Source organism: Myxocyprinus asiaticus, chromosome 47 (assembly GCF_019703515.2).
Source record: "Myxocyprinus asiaticus isolate MX2 ecotype Aquarium Trade chromosome 47, UBuf_Myxa_2, whole genome shotgun sequence".
NCBI classification, from domain to species: domain Eukaryota; kingdom Metazoa; phylum Chordata; class Actinopteri; order Cypriniformes; family Catostomidae; genus Myxocyprinus; species Myxocyprinus asiaticus.
Window position 1 is genome coordinate 21,041,371 of NC_059390.1, and position 19,809 is coordinate 21,061,179.

Sequence of the window (19,809 nt, forward strand, 5' to 3'; positions counted from 1 at the left end):
CATTTGCGTCACTTCCGGAGAGGGCTGTGGGATTTGTAGTTCTTCGTGTTCTAAAGCCAAACGCCTCTTTCATTTTATTTTAAACGTTTAAAAATTATCATCTATATAATGACCACATTGAATGCATGGATATACATTGATTTATGACTTTAGAGAACTAATGTATTTTGTAGTGATGTCAGTGTCTCTCACTTCTACTCTGCAGATGAGAGTGACAGGCGCATACTGGGTATAATCGGGTGTGCCAGAAATCTGCGCTGTGCTCTCGAGCGCTGCTCTCCATCCTCACGAGCGCATCGCACTGAGATCTGCAGGAGCGGTGCGAATCTCACCTCAGCATTTGATCTGTCAAACGACATTACTGTGTATTGTGTCTTGTTGCTTTGACCTGCACGAATAGGATTAAATCGGATGGACCGCTGGAGCGCAATTAAGACAACAATGAGAGGATATTGATATTTGCGTATTGCAACGGTAAGTGCGCCTGAATCCGAGAAGAATGGAGACGCAAAAATGATGCAGTCCAAGCGTCGTCGTCTGAATGTGAGAGATTCCTGTTAAACGCGACAGCAGAGGAAGATCTTTGTATCTTATAAGCTCTTGGAAACAGCCTTGGGTTGTATGCTGTAGATTACTGTTTTTATTTACTATTTTGTACATATATAACCGTACACACCCTTTTAATGTTTGATCATTACAAATCTTTTCATTCGTCATCATTAAGTAGCTATTAGTACGGACATTTTCTTTAGGAGTATTGTTGCTGATGCATTGAAGTGCATGCTCTTCATGTGAGCGTAGTCATTTCTCTTGCTGTCCCAAGTGTGATAATTCACCTTAATGAGATTGGCTAGATGCATAGAGACTGAATCAGAGGGGAGCTGGAACAGAACAAAACTGGAGTCACCGACAGACTCCCACATCCACGCTGAACAAATCACTGTGACATCTGGCACTAAAAGTGCTTAGTCTGTCGCGACATCTGTGTGCTATACTGACTGTGGCTTGAGTTTAGGCAGCATCCAATTCCAGATTGAATCCAGATAGGACCTGAGTCCAAGTTGAATCCATAAAGGACGTAAAACAAAAGGAATATATAAGACATTTTAACTGAATCCAGAGAGGACCGAGTCAATATTAAATGACTGAATCCAAAGAGTATTTGAGTCTAGACTGAATCCAGATTGGTCCTGAATCCAGAGAGGATCTAAGTCCAGACTGAATCCATTTTGGACATGAAACCAGAGAGGAACTGATTCCAGAGTGAATCCAGATTGACCCTCAATCCACAGAGGATCGGAGTCCAGACTGAATCCATTTTGGGCCTGAATCAAGAGAGGAACTGAGCTCATACTGAATCCAAATTGGACTTGAATTCATAGAGGATACGAATTCAGACTGAATCCAGTTTGAACCTGAATCAAGAGGGGGTTTAAGTCCAGACTGAATCCATATTGGACCTAAATCCAAAGAGGATCAGAGCTCATACTGAATCCAAATTGGACTTGAATTCATAGAGGATATGAGTTCAGACTGAATCCAAATCGGACCTTAATCCAAAGAGGATTTAAGTCCATACTGAATCCATATTGGACCTGAATCCAGAGAGGTTCTAAGTGCAGACTGAATCCAGAGAGGACTTAAATCCAAACTGAATCCAGATAGATCCTAAATCCAAGCTGAATCCAGAGAGTCCAGGTTGAACACATTGGGGACTTGAATCCAAACTCAATCCATATTGCACTGATTCTATCTATGATCCCTGGCACATCTGCAGCAATGCTCCCAGCCACAGAGGCAGCCAAGATCTACCAGACCAACTATGTGAGGAACTCTCGTGCCATTGGGGTCCTGTGGGCAATCTTCACCATCCTCTTCGCCATTGTGAACGTGGTATGTTTCGCTCAGCCCTACTGGATCGGGGATGGCGTGGACACGCCGCAGGCCGGCTACTTCGGCCTCTTTCACTACTGCATAGGGAGCGGTATGTCCAGGGACCTGACGTGCCAGGGTAGCTTCACCGAGTTTAGCTCCATCCCGTCTGGCGCCTTCAAAGCAGCATCCTTCTTCATTGGGATGTCCATGGTGTTGGTGCTGTCCTGCATCGGCTGCTTCACCCTTTTCTTCTTCTGCAGTACAGCCACTGTGTATAAGATCTGCGGATGGATGCAGCTGGCAGCAGGTGAGTGACCGCACATCAATTGAATGTTTTCAAATGTCTACTGATGTATAAGTAGCAAAAAATTAAAAAAGCCAAGGGTGACTGGGCATTCTCTGTGACTGCCCCTAAATTATGGAATAATCTTCCCCTTCATATTCATTTGTCTTTATCGATTGAGACTTTTAAGTCACAGTTGAAAACACTGCTTAATGCACTGGCCTTTGAGTCTTGAAAACAAGTTTTACAACAAATGCTCTGAAATGTTTGCTGTATGTCTTGTCTTTTGATATTGGAAATGTATTTAGTTATTTAGTTTTTGTTATATGTGTCCTAAAATTGTGAAGCATTTTGGTCAACTCTGTTGTTTTAAAAATGCTACTGTATGTACAGTAAATAAAGCTGAGTTGAGTAAAAACTCAAGTCACATTTCATCCCAAAAAATAAATAAAAATATGTCTAATTATACACCGATCAGCCACAACATTAAAACCACCTCAATAATATTGTGTAGGTCCACCTCGTGCCACCAAAACAGCACCAACCTGCATCTCAGAATAGCATTCTGAGATGATATTCTTCTCACCACAATTGTACAGAGTGGTTATCTGAGTTACCGTAGGCTTTGTCAGTTCGAACCAGTCTGGCCATTCTCTGTTGACCTCTCTCATCAACAAGGTGTTTCCGTCCACAGAACTGCCCCTCACTGGATGTTTTTTGTTTTTGGCACCATTCTGAGTAAATTCTAGAGACTGTTGTGTGTGAAAATCCCAGGAGATCAGCAGTTACAGAAATACTCAAACCAGCCCATCTGGCACCAACAATCTTGCCATGGTCCAAATCACTGAGATCATATTTTTTCCCTATTCTGATGGTTGATGTGAACATTAACTGAAGCTCCTGACCTGTATCTGCATGATTTTATGCACTGCACTGCTAACACATGATTGGCTGATTAGATAATCGCATGGATGATTGTTGGTGCCAGATGGGCTGGTTTGAGTATTTCATAGTATTTTTTTCAAAAAAAAAAAAAATATATATATATATATATATATATATATATTTTTTTTTTTAATTAGCTGTATTCTTAATGGTAAGTCTCGTTTATGTAGTTTAGAACAAGGTCAGAAATTTAGGGGGGCTCAGAAATTGATAATGTTAAGGCAAAAAAAAAAAAAAATGCCCTTTTTAATTATAAACATCTGCTATAGTCCTTAAAATTAATTTATAGTCCTAGAGTTACTTTTGTGGCATAAATATGAATTGATGTTGATTTAATTCTTAGGGTAAGAGGTAATACATTCTCAAACTTGAGAATTTTTATTAATGAACTGATTAAAGTATTTGACATAAATGGATGAGACACAGTTTATATTTTAAATGGAAAGAAAAAAAAATATGCCCTCATAAATAAAAATAAAAAATGCTTCAGAAAATCAAATCCAAGGGGACAAACATTGTCTCTTAATGTAAAAGTTTATTTCTGACACTGGTATGGAAGTCATAAGCCTAAAACTTCATGGTAATTTGCCCGCATTGGTTTATTTGCTCCTAATTTCATAGTATACTGTCAAGTTGCAGTGTTGCAAATTAGTTACATTGTTATTCTGTGGATGTGCAATTCCCCTTCAGAGATTTCAGTGACTGTGCGGTTAATTAAGAATACCTAGGCCTGGGTAGCTCATCGAGTAAAGATGCTGACTACCACATCTGGAGTCGCGAGTTCGAATCCAGGGTGTCCCTGAGTGACTCCAGTCAGGCTTCCTAAGCAACCAATTGGCCTGGTAGAGTCACATGGGGTAACCTCCTCGTGGTCACTATACTGTGGTTCTCGCTCTCGGTAGGGTGCGTGGTGAGTTGTGCGTGGATGCCGTGGAGAATAGCGTGAAGCCTCCACGCGCACTAGGTCTCCGCAGTATCGTGCTCAACAAGCCACGTGATAAGATGCGTGGGTTGACGGTTTCAGACATGGAGGCAACCTGAGATTCATCCTCCACCACCCGGATTGAGGCGAGTCACTACGCCACCACGAGGACTTAGAGAGCATTGGGAATTGGGCATGCCAAATTGGGGAGAAAATAAATAAAATACTGTGTTGTGAACTTTTAATTGACACTACCATCGGTTTGTGATGCTTATAGTATAAAATTTGTACATAAATCTGTGTGTCAGCAGATTCACTTTATATTTAATAAATACAAAGTGGCAGCAAAATAAACATAGCAAAACCATCTGTACCACTTTGTTATCCTTAAATGAAACAGAAGCCAGTAATGAGCATGTTGAGATGATGAGCTCAAACAGTGAATGTGTGCGTGACTTTTTTCTCTCTAAAGAGGAAAACACCCACAGATAGGCCTTTTCAGTTCATATTTGAAAAATTATAGTGCTCCTACTGGCATTTTTATATGATAAAGTGGTTGAACAAATAAAATGAGCATCATTAATGATCTAGAGAGCACAAGATGTGTGAACTGCATCTTTCCATATTGCGTCAAGAACAGTAGTTTTTGTCTTCAAAGGTTTGCACAAGTAGCGTCAGCAGTCAGAGCAAATATTCACTGAATTCTCTGTTCCCTGTCTGCTAATATTTGCTGCACTCTAGCTCTCTTCTTTTGTGTCTGCATTTTTCTCTTTCGTTCATTTGTATTCCTGACAGCCCACTCTTGGATTTGGAAGTTAAAAAGCTCCAGGGTTCCATTTAGTTTGATATATTTTCAGGATTAACTGACCACCCTCCCCAAATGTTTGTGCGAGTGTGCGTGCCTCACAGGCAGTTTTCGGTGTTGGAAGGGAGGGGTGGCCCACTGGAGGAAATGTTCTAAACATACCCAGCGAAATCTCTCAAAATGTCTGGTGCTCTGACTGTAAACATTTTATTTCTTTTCACCAAAAGGAAAAAGACAGGGCTTGTCTATTTTTGTGCCTGCCCTCAAGGGCCTTGAGGTGAGTTTTTCGAAACTAACTCACAAATGTGGACAAATTAATGTCATAGGTGACCTGTTTCGCTGTCAAAATGACAACTGAGGTTTTTGCTTTTCTCCATTCTGCTTCTATTGGTGGTTTATATAGTCTTTGTCCTTCTGGCTTTTTCACTCTTTCTATGTTGTGTTAATTAAAGGAATATTCTGTGATTACCACAAATCTATTTTCAAATGTGCAAAAGTGTGGGTTACAGTGAGGCACTTGCAATATAATTGAATGGGACCAAACCGTAAACGTTAAAATACACACTATTTAAAAGTATAGCCACAAGATTTAAACATTATACGTGTTATGATTTTTAAAGTGATAAAATCACATACTGACCTTTTCTTTGTAAAGTTATATCCAATTTTACAACTTCATTGCCATGCCAGTGAAATGTCCAGTGGGGGGCGCCAAATGTGAGTGAAATGGTGTTGTAATCAAATGTGTTTTTGTTTTTTTTACTTTAACCTAACCTAAAACAGACATCCTTACACTTAACAACGGCTAGACCTAGCCAATGGTGTTGTAAACACAAATGTGACATGAAAAGCACATTTTCTGACTCAACCACGTTATTTCATGTCACTTCTTTGACACTATTGTCTCATGTGTCAGCGTGAAAAGTGCATAAACGCACAGTTGTTGTAGTGTGTCTAGGGTTCATTTCACCAGGAAACTGCTGCAAAATGTAGAACGCAGCATGTAAAGCTCAGTTTGCAAAAATTTCGTTATTGTAATGTTCATTCCATGAGACTAGGATGATTTATTTATTCTTCCAGGTGCTGAGATGGATAGTTTTGAACAGAGAAAATCCAAGAGAGTTAAAAGAACATGAAGGAGTCATTAAGTTTTTATTTTATTTACTCAGTTTGCCTTATGCTGGTGAAAGGCTTGACTATATATGTTCTCCGGACTGTCTAAATAGCCACTGTAAGATGGAAGCTAGGATTAGTAGTTGGCAATAACAAGTCAGTTTGGTTTACTAGTGGCTCATTGATCCAGTGAAAGTCTCAGAACAGCATGTAGTGCAGATAATGAGAAACTAATATTGTCACTGTGTGCTTCTCAGCTCCGTACAATGGCACAGTCAATGCTGGTGTCCTAACGGGAAACTCTGTACTGCAATTTGTCAGACACATTTAGGCAGTACTGCATTGACAATTACAAACAATAAAATTACAACCTTGAAGGCCTGCAGTGCAGGGGTGGAGCCAAGAGTTTTTCACAGGGGTGGCCAGGCAGGGGCCAGCGATCAGTCTGTGGTGGCACAGAAATCTTCGGCGCGTGGATACAAAATGGAGGGGAGTGGATATAGTGACACCCGGGACAGAGAGGTGCGGCGACCTTGGTGTGTGCTCATGTTAAGTCTCCTGTGAGTTGCGGTTGTACAGAGGTTCCACCTCTAAAAAAATTGTGCCCAAGACTGAAAATGACCAAAACGGCAATTGCGAGTGGGGTGGCCAGGCTTGATCCATGGTGGCCATGGCCACCCCTGGCCACCCCCTACTCTGCCCCTGCTGCAGTGTGAAATGTAAGGAGCACAAGGGAGCATTAGTTTAACAGACCAGAAGTTTATGTTAAAATGATTACACTGTAAATGAAACTGTTACAAGTAAACACATAGCGAGTGCTCATAAAAAAAGAGAATGGAAATGTATAATGTGTGCCTGTGGCAAGCATCACTATTAGTAATTTGAACAAACCTCTAACCGTAAGGAATAGCCTGTTAGTATCTACACATTTTGTCAAAATTGAGTTATGAGTGAAATCACTTCTCTTAGACTTTGGTCTGTACTGTGACTGATGGGTTTGGCGCAACTATGCTCAGATTCAGAGAAAATGGAGTGAAATTATTTTATAACCACATTTGGCTGGACAAATTTTGAAGCCATTTTTTGGGTTCAGTGTTGCCATAGCTTTTGCATTTTACATTTGTAGGGCAAATACAAAATGTATTTGTATTTTGTTTTGTGTTAACAAAAGTAACCTTTAAGGGTCAGATCAGGTGGAAATAGCTCCTTAAGGGAATAACTCCATGTTTTCACTTTTTACAGAGCACAAAGTGAGCATTTAAAAGTTATTATGAACTCCACAAGGGGACTAAATGGAAGTTAGAGCAGGACAGCAGGTTGTGAATGGAGAGCTGATTACTCACTGTAATTCATACTCAATGACTGACTCATTCAGTTCACTCAATGGCTCCAATAAAACACCCACTACTTTATCCATCTCTACAATCGTTCTGTACACTCACTTATCTGGTATATTCTAGTGTAGCATCACATGATTTACCTTTCTGCATTCACTACACTTTTATTTTTTATTTTTTTTAATTGCTTTGAAGAAATATTTATTTCAAAGTGCTATACAAACCATTGACCCAACTAACAAAAAGTACTATGGGACTACATGCTTTTTGGAAATGTACCATGATAATACCACACATACATACATACACACACACACACACACACACACACACACACACACACACATATATATATATATATATATATATATATATATATATATATATATATATATATATATATATATATATATATAAAAAATTTTTTTTTTTTTTTTCAATTAATAAAATGGTAGCACTATTGTATTTATTGACATACCTTGGAGTAATCATGTAAATAGCATGATATATGGATACGGTAATCATTTAGAACTATGGTATTACCACCATATTACACCATCAATGTACCATGGTACCTCCATAGTACTTTTTTGTAAGGATTATTCAAATGGACATATGCACAAGGAGCACAACTGCATAAATGACAACTGCATAAATATGTAAATAAATATTTGTTTTGGGTTTTTTTTTTTTTTCAGTGGATTTAGCATTATAAAAGGGGCCCAAAACAAATAGGCCATGGTTATTTCAAGGTTTCGTCGAAAATACTGTATAGTCTTTATTTAGCATACGTGTGTGAGTCATTTCTCAGCTGACAAATCTCACACTCACACAGTGGGAGTGAAAAAGTAAAAGTGTTTTTTGACACTAGTTTTTTATGCAAAAAATGGCAGGTGGTATACGATTAAATGGGTACTATTGGGACACACACTGTATCAAATACAACTAGAATTTGTTACACCTCAACAATTGATAGTTACTTTATAATGCAAAATTAAATATAAATTAAAGTCAACTTAATAACAATAATAAGTTATAAATGTTTCTCAATGTACCATACAGCACATAGTAAAGTTTCACGTGGATTAAGTGGACACATGTGAGTTGCGGTTGTACAGAGTTTCCACCTCTAAAAAACTAAATTGTGCCCAAGACAAAAAATGACCAAAACGGCAGTTGCGAGTGGGGTCCCCCTACCCCCTACTCCACCCCTGCTGCAGTGTGAAATGTAAAGAGCACAAGGGAGCGTTAGTTTAATAGACCAGAAGTTAATGTTAAAATGATTACACTGTAAATGAAACTGTTACAAGAAAACACATAGCGAGAAAACATTTTTCGTTGTCGAATAGTCCTTTGATCTCATTTAACGTAACATGAGATCACATTAAACTCTACTGATGGCGCGAGAGAGCAGCACTGCAGTTCGCACCTGACTAAGGAGAGAAAACACAGCTCACAGTCCAGATGAACTCTAAACTTTCCAAACAGCTTCAGGTGATGCAGATTACAAAGTATGAGAGAATTATAATGCAAAAATACACAATAAGTCAATACAGAAGCACTCTCGTTTTGGAGTAAGTGGAGCTGGAGCAAAACTTGCGTGTCGAGCGTCTTTAAAGGAAACACCCCGGCGTTCCATCTTTAATGCAGTTATATTTAATGCGTTATAGCTTTATTAAAGTTCAAATAATACGGAAGCAGATCATGTAAATAACAACAAACTCTGAAACTGGCATTTCTCTATGCGGTCAGTGCCTCTTCTATGAGTTGCGCAAAGTGTCCCAGTCTCAGGGGCAGAGATTGAAGCTGCACCTGGCTGATGTACACTCTGTCACGGGGACGTTCATCCCTCGAGTGCGCATGCTTAATGCAGCTAGATTATAACATGATGGCTCGTGAATTATTGAATCATAATATACAGAAAGTTAAAGTCAGAAGTTTACATAACACCTTAGCCAAATACATTTAAACAAATTTTTTCACAATTCCTGACATTTAAATGTTGAAAACATTCCCTGTCTTATTTCAGTTAGGATCACTACTTTATTTTAAGAATGTGAAATGTCAGAATAATAGCAGAGAGAATGATTTATTTCAGCTTTTATTTCTTTCATCACATTCCCAGTGGATCAGAAGTTTACATACACTTTGTTAGTATTTGGTAGCATTGCCTTTAAATTGTTTAACTTGGGTCAAGGTTTGTAGGCCTGCTTGCTCGCACATGCTTTTTCAGTTCTGCCAACAAATTTTCTGTCGGATTGAGGTTATGGCTGTGTGATGGCCACTCCAATACCTTGACTTTGTTGTCCTTAAGCCATATTTCCACAACTTTGGAGGTATGCTTGGGGTCATTTTCCATTTGGAAGACCCATTTGTGACGAGCTTTAACTTCCTGGCTGATGTCTTGAAACGTTGCTTCAATATATCCACATAATTTTCCTTCCTAACGACGCCATATATTTTGTGAAGTGCACCAGTCCCTCCTGCAGCAAAGCGTCCCCACAATATGATGCTGCCACCCCCATGCTTCAAGGTTGGGATGGTGTTCTTCTGCTTGCAAGCCTCGCCCTTTTTCCTCCAAACGTAATGATGGTCATTATGGCCAAACAGTTCAATGTTTGTTTCATCAGACCAGAGGACATTTCTCCAAAAAGTAAGATCTTTGTCTCCATGTGCACTTGCAAACTGTAGTCTGGCTTTTTTACGGTGGTTTTGGAGCAGTGGCTTCTTCCTTGCAGAGCAGCCTTCCAGGTCTTTCAGGTTATGTCGATATAGGACTCATTTTACTGTGGATATAGATACTTGTCTACCTGTTTCCTCCAGCATCTTCACAAGGTCCTTTGCTGTTGTTCTGGGATTGATTTGCACTTTTCGCATCAAACTACGATTCATCTCTAGGAGACAGAATGCGTCTCCTTCCTGAGTGGTATGATGGCTGCATGGTCCCATGGTGTTTATACTTGCGTACTATTGTTTGTACAGATGAACGTGGTACCTTCAGGTGTTTGGAAATTGCTCCCAAGGATGAACCAGACTTGTGGAGGTCCACAATTTTTTTCTGAGGTCTTGGCTGATTTCTGTTGATTTTCCCATGATGTCAAGTAAAGAGGCACTGAGTTTGAAGTTAGGCCTTAAAATACATCCACAGGTACACCTCCAATTCAGTACATCTCCTATCAGAAGCTAATTGTCTAAAGGCTTGACATAATTTTCTGGAATTTTCCAAGCTGCTTAAAGGCACAGTTAACTTAGTGTATGTAAACTTCTGACCCACTTGAATTGTGATATAGTCAATTAAAAGTGAAACAGTTGGTCTGTAAACAATTGTTGAAAAAATGACTCATATCATGCACAGAGTTGATGTCCTAAACGACTTGCCAAAACTAAAGTTTGCTAATATGAAATCGGTGGCGCGGATAAAAAATGTGTTTTAATGACTTCAGCCTAAGTGTATGTAAACTTCTGACTTCAACCGTATGTCACTGTGCATTATCGTGAAGAAAATTGGCAATACACAGCTTTATTAATAAGAGAAAGTTTGTTTTTTGTGAGTTAAAGATGGATTGAAGTGAAGAGAAAGGTGAGAGAGGGTAGTCTTCACCCCATTATAAACTACTACCAAATAAGTTTTGGATTTGTTTTTGTTTTGGCTTGTTTTCCAATATAAATATCTAAATCTCCTTTAAGACAATGTGCATTTACATTAGCAGCTATACTGCAGAAGAAAAAATTGTTATCTGAGAATGTTGAATATAATAATAAAAATACAAATATTTTAAAATATCTAAAAATCCTTTAAAAGATGCATTCACCTGAGAAGCAACATATATATTTAGACTTACTTTTAGAGAATAGATCTTGCATGTAAGTATATTTTATCTTTACTGCACTCGCAGAAGTATAACCAAGTGAAAAAATACATTATATACAAAATACACTTATATTTAAGAGACATTCTCTAAAAGTAAATCTAAATATCTTATATGTTGCTTCTCAAGTAAATGTATCTTGTTTTAAGGATTTTTAGACAAGACTAAAACACTTGATAACAATAGGATTTTTTGCAGTGAATTTCTTTACTGAATTAAACTTAATAAAAAGTATGTTTTTTCCCTTTAATTCAGTGAATGTCATTTAGAGGTATTTTTTAAAAGATGATTTTGTCATCTTTATTGTTAGCAAACACGTTTAATACAACCTTTTAAGTCGGGGCACAAGCTGAATAATCAGTTAAGAGCTAATGATTTTATCATTGCTATAATTGCCGAATAGTCGAATAATCATTCTAATAATCGTTAGATAATCGATTATCAAAATAATCATTAGTTGCAGCCCTAACTGACAGCTATTAAGAAAATAATATAATTAAAAGTGCCTCTTTAGAGTTTAGTGTGAGCAGTCACATCAACCGAGGGCAGGGAGCATCTGTATGATCTAAACCACTACTGACATCTGTAATGGACTGACAGCTAACAGGCTAAACAGAAAAACAGAAAGAGAGAGAAAAGGAATAAAACTTAGATGAGTCCTTGGCATATTTAACAGCTGTTTAAAAACCACATAAAGTCAAAAGTCTAGTAATTTTGAGGCAGTTTTTATATCGGTGAATTCTTAAAAGTTGACAAAATAAACTTCTCAGGGGCCGTTCACACTGAATGCGTATGTGTAAAAAAAAAGGCTTGATGAAGTGCAATGTTTGGAACAGAATGCAGGTGTCTCGAGGCGTGTTTTTAACAGATTATGTTATTTTTAACTTGACACAGCTTCTTAAAAAACACTGCACTCCTGCGCAACAAGCTAAAAAAAAATAGTGATACGTATTGCAGCTGTCAAAGACATCCGTCTAGCTCATGTTTACATAACAAATTATCTTAAAAAATATATTTGTTCAGTGCAAGGCCATTTATAATTGATTTTCTTTTTCTAGCATAAGAATGCCTCTTTTACTTTAAAACCACATTTTCCAACTAGCAATACAAGTATGCCGAATTAGGGTAATCTCGGAAATTGGAAAATGTGGACACCTAAGCGCAGCACATCTCTTGCTCTATATTATTACCATATTCTACTGTAGCTGGGCTGTCATATAGTACATGTAATACATTTGTTGGTCTGCAGTGGTGAGGTGACAATGAGTAAATTGTGGACATTCAAAGTGCCAAAAATGTCCTATATTACTCTAATTCATTCAGCAAATCATAGTTTTGCCAGACTGTGACAAAGGATGTTAGCTTTTTAAATAAAGGACAAACCCTTCAATATTTCCAGAGCCAACTTCCTGTTTCAATAGGAAATGTGTCAAATCATTTATTGGATCTTTAGAAAGAGCAGCTGAAATGTGTAAATGGTCTTAGAACATTTTTCTTAATAGATTTAAATATAGTTCATAACCCAGGTGTGTCATTTATTGAGTTGAACTGTCTACCAATTTCATTGACTTTTGTTAAGGCATCAACTCATCCTTATTCATGTGTGAAATGGATCCCTTTAGATGTTATAGTCAATAGCCTTTAAAGCTATACCTAATGTCAAAGTCAAATGTCTTTGAAATCAACTAAAAAAATCTAGCAGCAGGTAGAAAAAAGAGACTTGCGTATAAATGGTGTCATCTTCCTTCGCTCAGCCCACCACAATTGAATCTGTATTCATGTTAATTTGTTGGTTGGTGGTTTTTCTAATTTATCTCTTGGAAGCTGACTGTCCTGTCCAGTGGCGGCTCTAGCTTGTATGGTGCCCTGGGCGAACCCGCCCCCTGGCAAGCGCCCCGTGCCGCCCCCGGCAGGATGCCGCCCTGGCTGCCCATGTTGCCCATGCCTAAATCCGCCACTGGTCGTGTCCCTTGAGGAGATGTATGAATGTTTGACGTCATCAAACACTCTCCATGGTTCAAGTTAGTGCCACAGGGTGCGGATGTTTCTTCGGCTAGTTGTCATTTGGATGGTGGGCTGCTAACCTGGAAAACTGATGCAGTGATACAGAGAAATCAGTAATGATTAGACCTTTTCCAAGAATCTCCCTCAGGGGCCCAAATATGTGTCTGTTTGTGCTGGACTGTTTCATAGCAAACCACATTTAACCATTGTTAGAAACGAACTTGTGGGAACAGGATCAATAAATAGAGAAAGATGAAGGTGTGGGTTCATATAGACACAAACTGTGACAGTTAAATGACCTCCAGGAACATTGTCGCCTTTGTTAACTGTGTGAGAGTGTTTGTGTGTGTCTTTTTCCCCCCTTTGAAAGTAGTGTGCAATGACACACAATCAGAAATACATTATTTGCCAATGAAAGAATACACTTGCGGCAGAAAACTACACATAGCATATGCCAAAGAAAATCTCATATACAACAGCACAAAGATATCACATTGATGAATTTTATGTAATCAACATCATGTACTAAATTGTGTTTGATGCCTGTGCAAAATTCGGCCCCATAATGCCAGGGTGTTTCCATGCAGTTGCTAAGTTGTTCTGGGTGGTTGCAAGGGCATTGCTAGGTGGATGGTTGGGTGTTCTGGGAGGTTGCTTATTGGCCCATGTCAATAGAGCACACCCCCAAGACTCTAAAGCTGCTTTTCCACTATCAGGTATCTATTCATAGAGACCCAAGAACAGTACATAGTGTACTATATTTATACACTATTGTGAATCGTAAATGTAAGGGGATAGAATTGCATGAAAGCATTGTGCTTCTGTGCTAGCCAAATAGCATTGAACTCAAGAATGCAGCATGAATCAGTCTTTGGCGAGTCATGTATCACAAAATTCTGCATTAGAGATAATCACACAAGCTTTCATCCACTCCAATTGATCTCCACAGTGTGCTGATGAGCAATATGGAATGCTAATTTAAAGTCAAAGTCACTTTCAAAACGTAAGGCACACACTAATTATGATCTTTAAAAAAATTATCCTCACACGTTTAAATTTGAAGTCTGTTAACTGTCGTTAATATCTTTGGTTGAAGTCTTCAGCGACTTTTTATGGATTGATTAGCTTGTGTATCTGGAGTTAATGTCATTAGCGCAGCAGTAGGAGAGCTGGTGCTTGATCACTGCTTTGCTTTCCCTCTTTGTGATTAGCGACTATTAGTCTAATATTGGCCAAGACCGCATCATGCCCTAGAAGACTACATTACTGAAAGTCCAGACTGATAACAAGTATTGCTTGAATCACACAAATCTCCATGAAAAATCCATAATGTTGCTTTTAGCTTTGTCTCAACTGCATCAATCAAGGGTTGGCTTGGCATACCTTTTGATTACCTGCTGTTAGTGTATCATAATCACAAATTAAGAGCATTTAGTCTCAATGTCAAGAAAGAGTCTTAGTCCCCTTCTGCCTTTCTAATATGTAGTAAACAGTAGCTGTGTCCCAGATGATGCAGTTTGCACTGCACACTTACACGATGCACTCAGCTATAGTGTATGAAGTTTCAAAGTGTATTATCATCCCAAATAGAACACTAACGGTTTTTTACTACATGGAAGTATTTGCCATTTTGAGCTGACGGAAGTGACGTTTCAAATGCATGCAATGTGTTACCGCTAGCTATAGCGCATTAGCCAACCTCAGTCCAACTCTTATGTCGAACAATGTACATATTCACACAGATTGGGGTGATGGTAAAGCGTTCAACTAACATTTGTAAGGTGCTGTCTTCACTGAAGTTTCGCTAGTTGCCACAATCACCATTATTTACAATTGTTTTGTCAGGTAAGCTTTGCGGCATAAAATCTGGTCACAATCAATCGTTATGCTATGATATTTAGTTATTTCTTTTCTATGTTTTTATCTTCTATTTATCTTTCATTGTGCGTGGCTCTTTTTAAAATTTTTACCTGTCATGTGTTCAGCAGATCCAATCAAGGTTCAGTGAGAATTATTTATTGTTAGAACAATAATAATAATAAAAAAAGCTTTTGTATGTCTTTGTACATTTTGTACAAGCATAATTCCTGAGCAAAACAGTGATCTGTAAGTGGCAAAATATCGGTATCGGCATATAGGTTTTTGTCAAAATCATTATCAGTGTCAGCCAAAAAAATTTCCTATCGGTGCATCCCAAATAAAAACCAGTCATACATCAATCTTAGACAGGCAATAGCCAGGTAACCTTTTTAGGCAGGAATTAGTGTAAAAAATACCAGCAAAGACTGCTGAAATCTCAGAGGATGTGTACTCAAATCAGCATGGAAACTTGGACGTCAACAGCATGAATAAATACATGAAAACGCTGCATTATGCAATCAATCATTATCTAGGTTTATCACAGTTAAGTAGAGGTGAGGATTAAATTAATTTGATTTTCCAGCTACTAAGCTTCCTGTCAGTTTTTCTGTCCAACTGCTGGGACTAGAGTTGTTTTGATTTATATTTTCATGTCTTTTCCACTGCACCTTTCTGTGGTTCTTTTTTCAAATCTGAACTTCGATGAAGTCTGTTTAATTATGTGTGAAGTGAGTTTAATTAGGACTGGGGGAGACGTCAGCGTCTTTAGAGTCCCATAAGAATGAAGATGGGAAGACAAACAGCAAAATATGGCTGTTCTTATATCCTTATATCTTACATTGGAGTTTGTCATTTGTTTCTAACGTCACACATCAATTTTAAAAGAGAGAGAGAGAGAGATTAATCCTTTCTAGGCAAGAAGGACGTCCAAGGACAAGGTAACTCAAACAATAAAATATATTAGAGAATGAGGTGTAACTGCAATATTGTGTATTTTGATTTTTACCTACATGTCAGTACTTGAAAGCCAATTTGTGTCACTGGTTTTGTTGCCCCAGCACCAGGTCCATTGGGAGAAGTGAGACTATTCTGCAACAGCCTGAGAGAATCACACATCTTCAGACAGTTTCATGCCTAGCTCGTCTCTCCCAGGGCCTTTGATATTATGAAAGTGTCAGTGATGGTCATTCCGGGTTTGTTTGATCTGTAGAACCGCGGTCTGACGAGTCATCCAACCCCTCACTGATAAAACATGGGTTCTGAAGCCATAGCCGTGATCAAAGTGCTCATCTGGCTTTACTTGTAACGCCGGGGTGTTTCCTTTAAAGACGCTCGACACGCAAGTTTTGCTCCAGTTCCGCTTATTCCACAATGAGAGTGATTCTGTATTTACTTATTTTGTATTTTTGCATTATAATTTCCTCATACTTTGCGATCTACATCACGTGAAGCTGTTTGGAAAGTTTAGAGTACATCTGGACTGTGAGCTATGTTTTCTCTCCTTAGTAAGGCGGGAACTGCAGTGCTGCTCTCGCACGCCATCATTAGAGTTTAATGTGATCACATGTTACGTTAAATAAGATCAAACAGCTATTCGACAATGAACATTTTTGTCTACAATTTTTTATTGTCAATATTGTCAATTACGTTGACTAATCGTTTCAGCCCTAATGCTAAACATGCAATGCATAAGGGTGCCAAATCAACTCGAATTGTATGGGAAAACATCCAATATGAAATGTTGAAATACTTCCAAATTTAATATGAAGAGATAACTGTAAATAAGCCATTTGTAATTTTTATGTTTCTAATAAGAGTAAACACTTTGGCACTATCGAAACATTGTTATGTTTGTTTGAGCGGTCTGACTTGGCTCAACCAGTGGCATAAGCTAGGGACAGGACTACCTTTTTTGTCATTGCACTTTGGCGAAATAATGCAAGAAACCTATACAGTATTCTTGTGTTACTGTTGCAGTAACAAAAAACTCAGTACTCAAGGGGGTGATAGAGTTACCCTCAAATGTCTTTGCCGTTAAACTAGGTCACTTGCAATAAACATGTCGATAGTTCAGCTAACTTGCTCAGCAAGATACTCTTCAATCTGTTGCTCCACCATGACAGTAGACCTGAAAGAAAAAAAATGACCATAGTCACACTAATGCCTCTTATAGTGTCCCTTGAGGCAGGTTTGCACCTAGAATGCAATGTGTACTTGTGTTGCATTATAAATTGTGTTCTAACATTTCAGAATGCAGCAGTGCTTTAGCAGAGCGATCGCACTGTGAATTCGGCAACAGTAGGCCGAAAGTTTTGCTGCTGAAATGAGAAAAACGAATCACTGCCCCCAGTGGCCAAAGTTGGAAGTGTTGTAAACTTTAGAACATGTGTGAGCTCCAATTTCTGGGTGAAATATCCACAGGGTGGCACCAAATGTGAGTTTTATTTTTAGTTGTACTTGATGTAATAGTGAACAGGAATGCATATTTTATGAACTCTACCCCCTGACCCAAACTCAACCCTAAACTTAACCATCAGTGGGGTAAAAATGTAATTTTAGAGCGAAAATGCAACCTCCGAATCACGCTCACCATTGTTTATGAGAACATCACTACTTGCTGGTTTTCATGGGACGAGAACACGTGTCTCAGAGGTTGCTTGCGCAACGCGCTTTGAGTATTCAATTGATGCATAAATGTCTACTTCTCAGTAATTTGTAAGAATGGGGTGTATTTCTGGGTACATGAACATTTGGAAACAGCATGTCAATTTCCCAGTGAACATTTTGGATTCAGGCATTGGAGGAAAGAAAACTAACACTTTACAATTAGGTTCCATTTGTTAACATCAGTTAACTACATTAGTTAACATGAACAAACAAAGAACAATTGTATGTGTATTAACTAACATTAACAAATTACAGATATTAATAAACGCTTGTAAAAATCGTTTGTTCATGATACCCAATGCATTAACTAATGTTAACAAATGGAACCTTACTGTAAAGTGTTACCGAAAACTCTTAAGTTATGACAAATAGAGAACAATGTCTTACAGCAGACTTTTTCTCTTCTTCTTAAATGCATTTCTCTCCAAACCAAAACAATGCCCTTCATTTCCCTGTCAATCAATATGCAATAATAGATGGAGTTTGTCTGAGCCCGAGCAGAGGCCATTAGCAGGCGCATCAGTGCACTGTCAGAATAAATTACAAGGCTGTTGCTCTGCGGTGCTCCAAAATCTCTCGGCTGCTGGGGGCCAGAGAGCTGCTGTGACTCAGATGAGAAAGATAACCTGACCTCTATGGTTAGCACATCAAATTAAGCAGGCAGCACCATAATGTGAGGCTTTAAAAAAAGGTACTGAATTTATTCTGTGCTAACAACCAAAGATTTCTGAGGAGCACAAGGTGATCGCTACAAACCACTTCAAATGGAGAACATGTTAAAAATAGAGCTCTTAAAGACTTCAGTCAGAGTGGATGCCATTGAATTTGATGTAAACAACGAAAAAACCATTCCATACTGTCTTAAAGGGGTAGTTCACCCAAAAATGAAAATTATGTCATCATATTGGCTACTGTTGTTCCTTATTCAAAATTACTAACTGTCTAACTCCCTCAGAATTGAATAGCCATCAAATAGTCAGTAAAACTTTGTGCATGTGCTTTTCAATGCTTGGTTTGGAATAAATGAGTTCCCCCTGTGTAAAGGAGCCTGCAGAGATAAATTTTTCATTGAAAAAGTAAATAGCACCTTGTGTTCTACACCTTCTGTCAGTGCACTCCTCTCTCATCCTTTAAAGTCAAGAAAAATCAGGTTTACATCTGCATCTGCTGTCTTCAGCTACAATAAAATCAGTCACCACATATACACCGATCAGCCACAACATTAAAACCACCTGCCTAATATTGTGTAGGTCCCCCTCGTGCCGTCAAAACAGTGCCAACCCGCATCTCAAAATAGCATTCTGAGATGATATTCTTCTTACCATAATTGTACAGAGTGGTTGTCTGAGTTACCGTAGACTTTGTCAGTTCAAACCTGTCTGGCCATTCTCTGTTGAACTCTCTCATCAACAAGGCATTTCCGTCCGCAGAACTGCCCCTCACTGGATGATTTTTGTGTTTTTCACCATTCGGAGTAAATTCTAGAGACTGTTGTGCGTGAAAATCTCAGGAGATCAGCAGTAAAAGAAATACTCAAACCAGCCCGTCTGGCACCAACAATAATTCCACGGTCCAAATCACTGAGATCACAATTTTTCCCCATTCTGATGATTGATGTGAACATTAAATGAAGCTCCTGACCCATATCTGGATGATTTCATGCACTGCACTGCTGCCACATGATTGGCTGATTAGATAATCGCATGGATGCTTGTTGGTGCCAGACGGACTGGTTCGAGTATTTCTGTAACTGGGTTGGCACTATTTTGGCAGCACAAGGGGGACCTACACACTGTTAGGCAGGTGGTTTTAATGTTGTGGCTGATCAGTGTATGTACACCAGGTAAAATAGCTAAACTAATTATAATTAAGGAAAATGGCTGAGTGGACCAGAAATGTGTCCCAATTATTTATTTCAAATCAAATCACTTTTATTGTCACACAACCATATACACAAGTGCAATAGTGTGTGAAATTCTTAGGTGCAGTTCCGAGCAACATAGTAGTCGTGACAGTGATGAGACATATACCAATTTACAATAACATCAGATTTACAACACAATTTAAAGTCAAATATACACATAATTAAACACAACACAATATACAAATAATAACATACAATGTACAGT

At 38.5% G+C, this 19,809-nt stretch overlaps 1 protein-coding gene across 1 annotated transcript in view; it reads left to right on the plus strand.

Moving 5' to 3' along the window:
- Nucleotides 1-223: 223 nt before the first annotated feature.
- Nucleotides 224-19,809, plus strand: part of LOC127436496 (LHFPL tetraspan subfamily member 3 protein-like) — a 54,625-nt gene continuing 35,039 nt past the window's right edge. Inside the window, exon 1 of the mRNA XM_051690695.1 lies at nucleotides 224-2,182. Coding sequence (XP_051546655.1) covers nucleotides 1,756-2,182 — 427 coding nt within the window. The 5' untranslated portion in view covers nucleotides 224-1,755. The remainder of the gene's footprint in view (nucleotides 2,183-19,809) is intronic.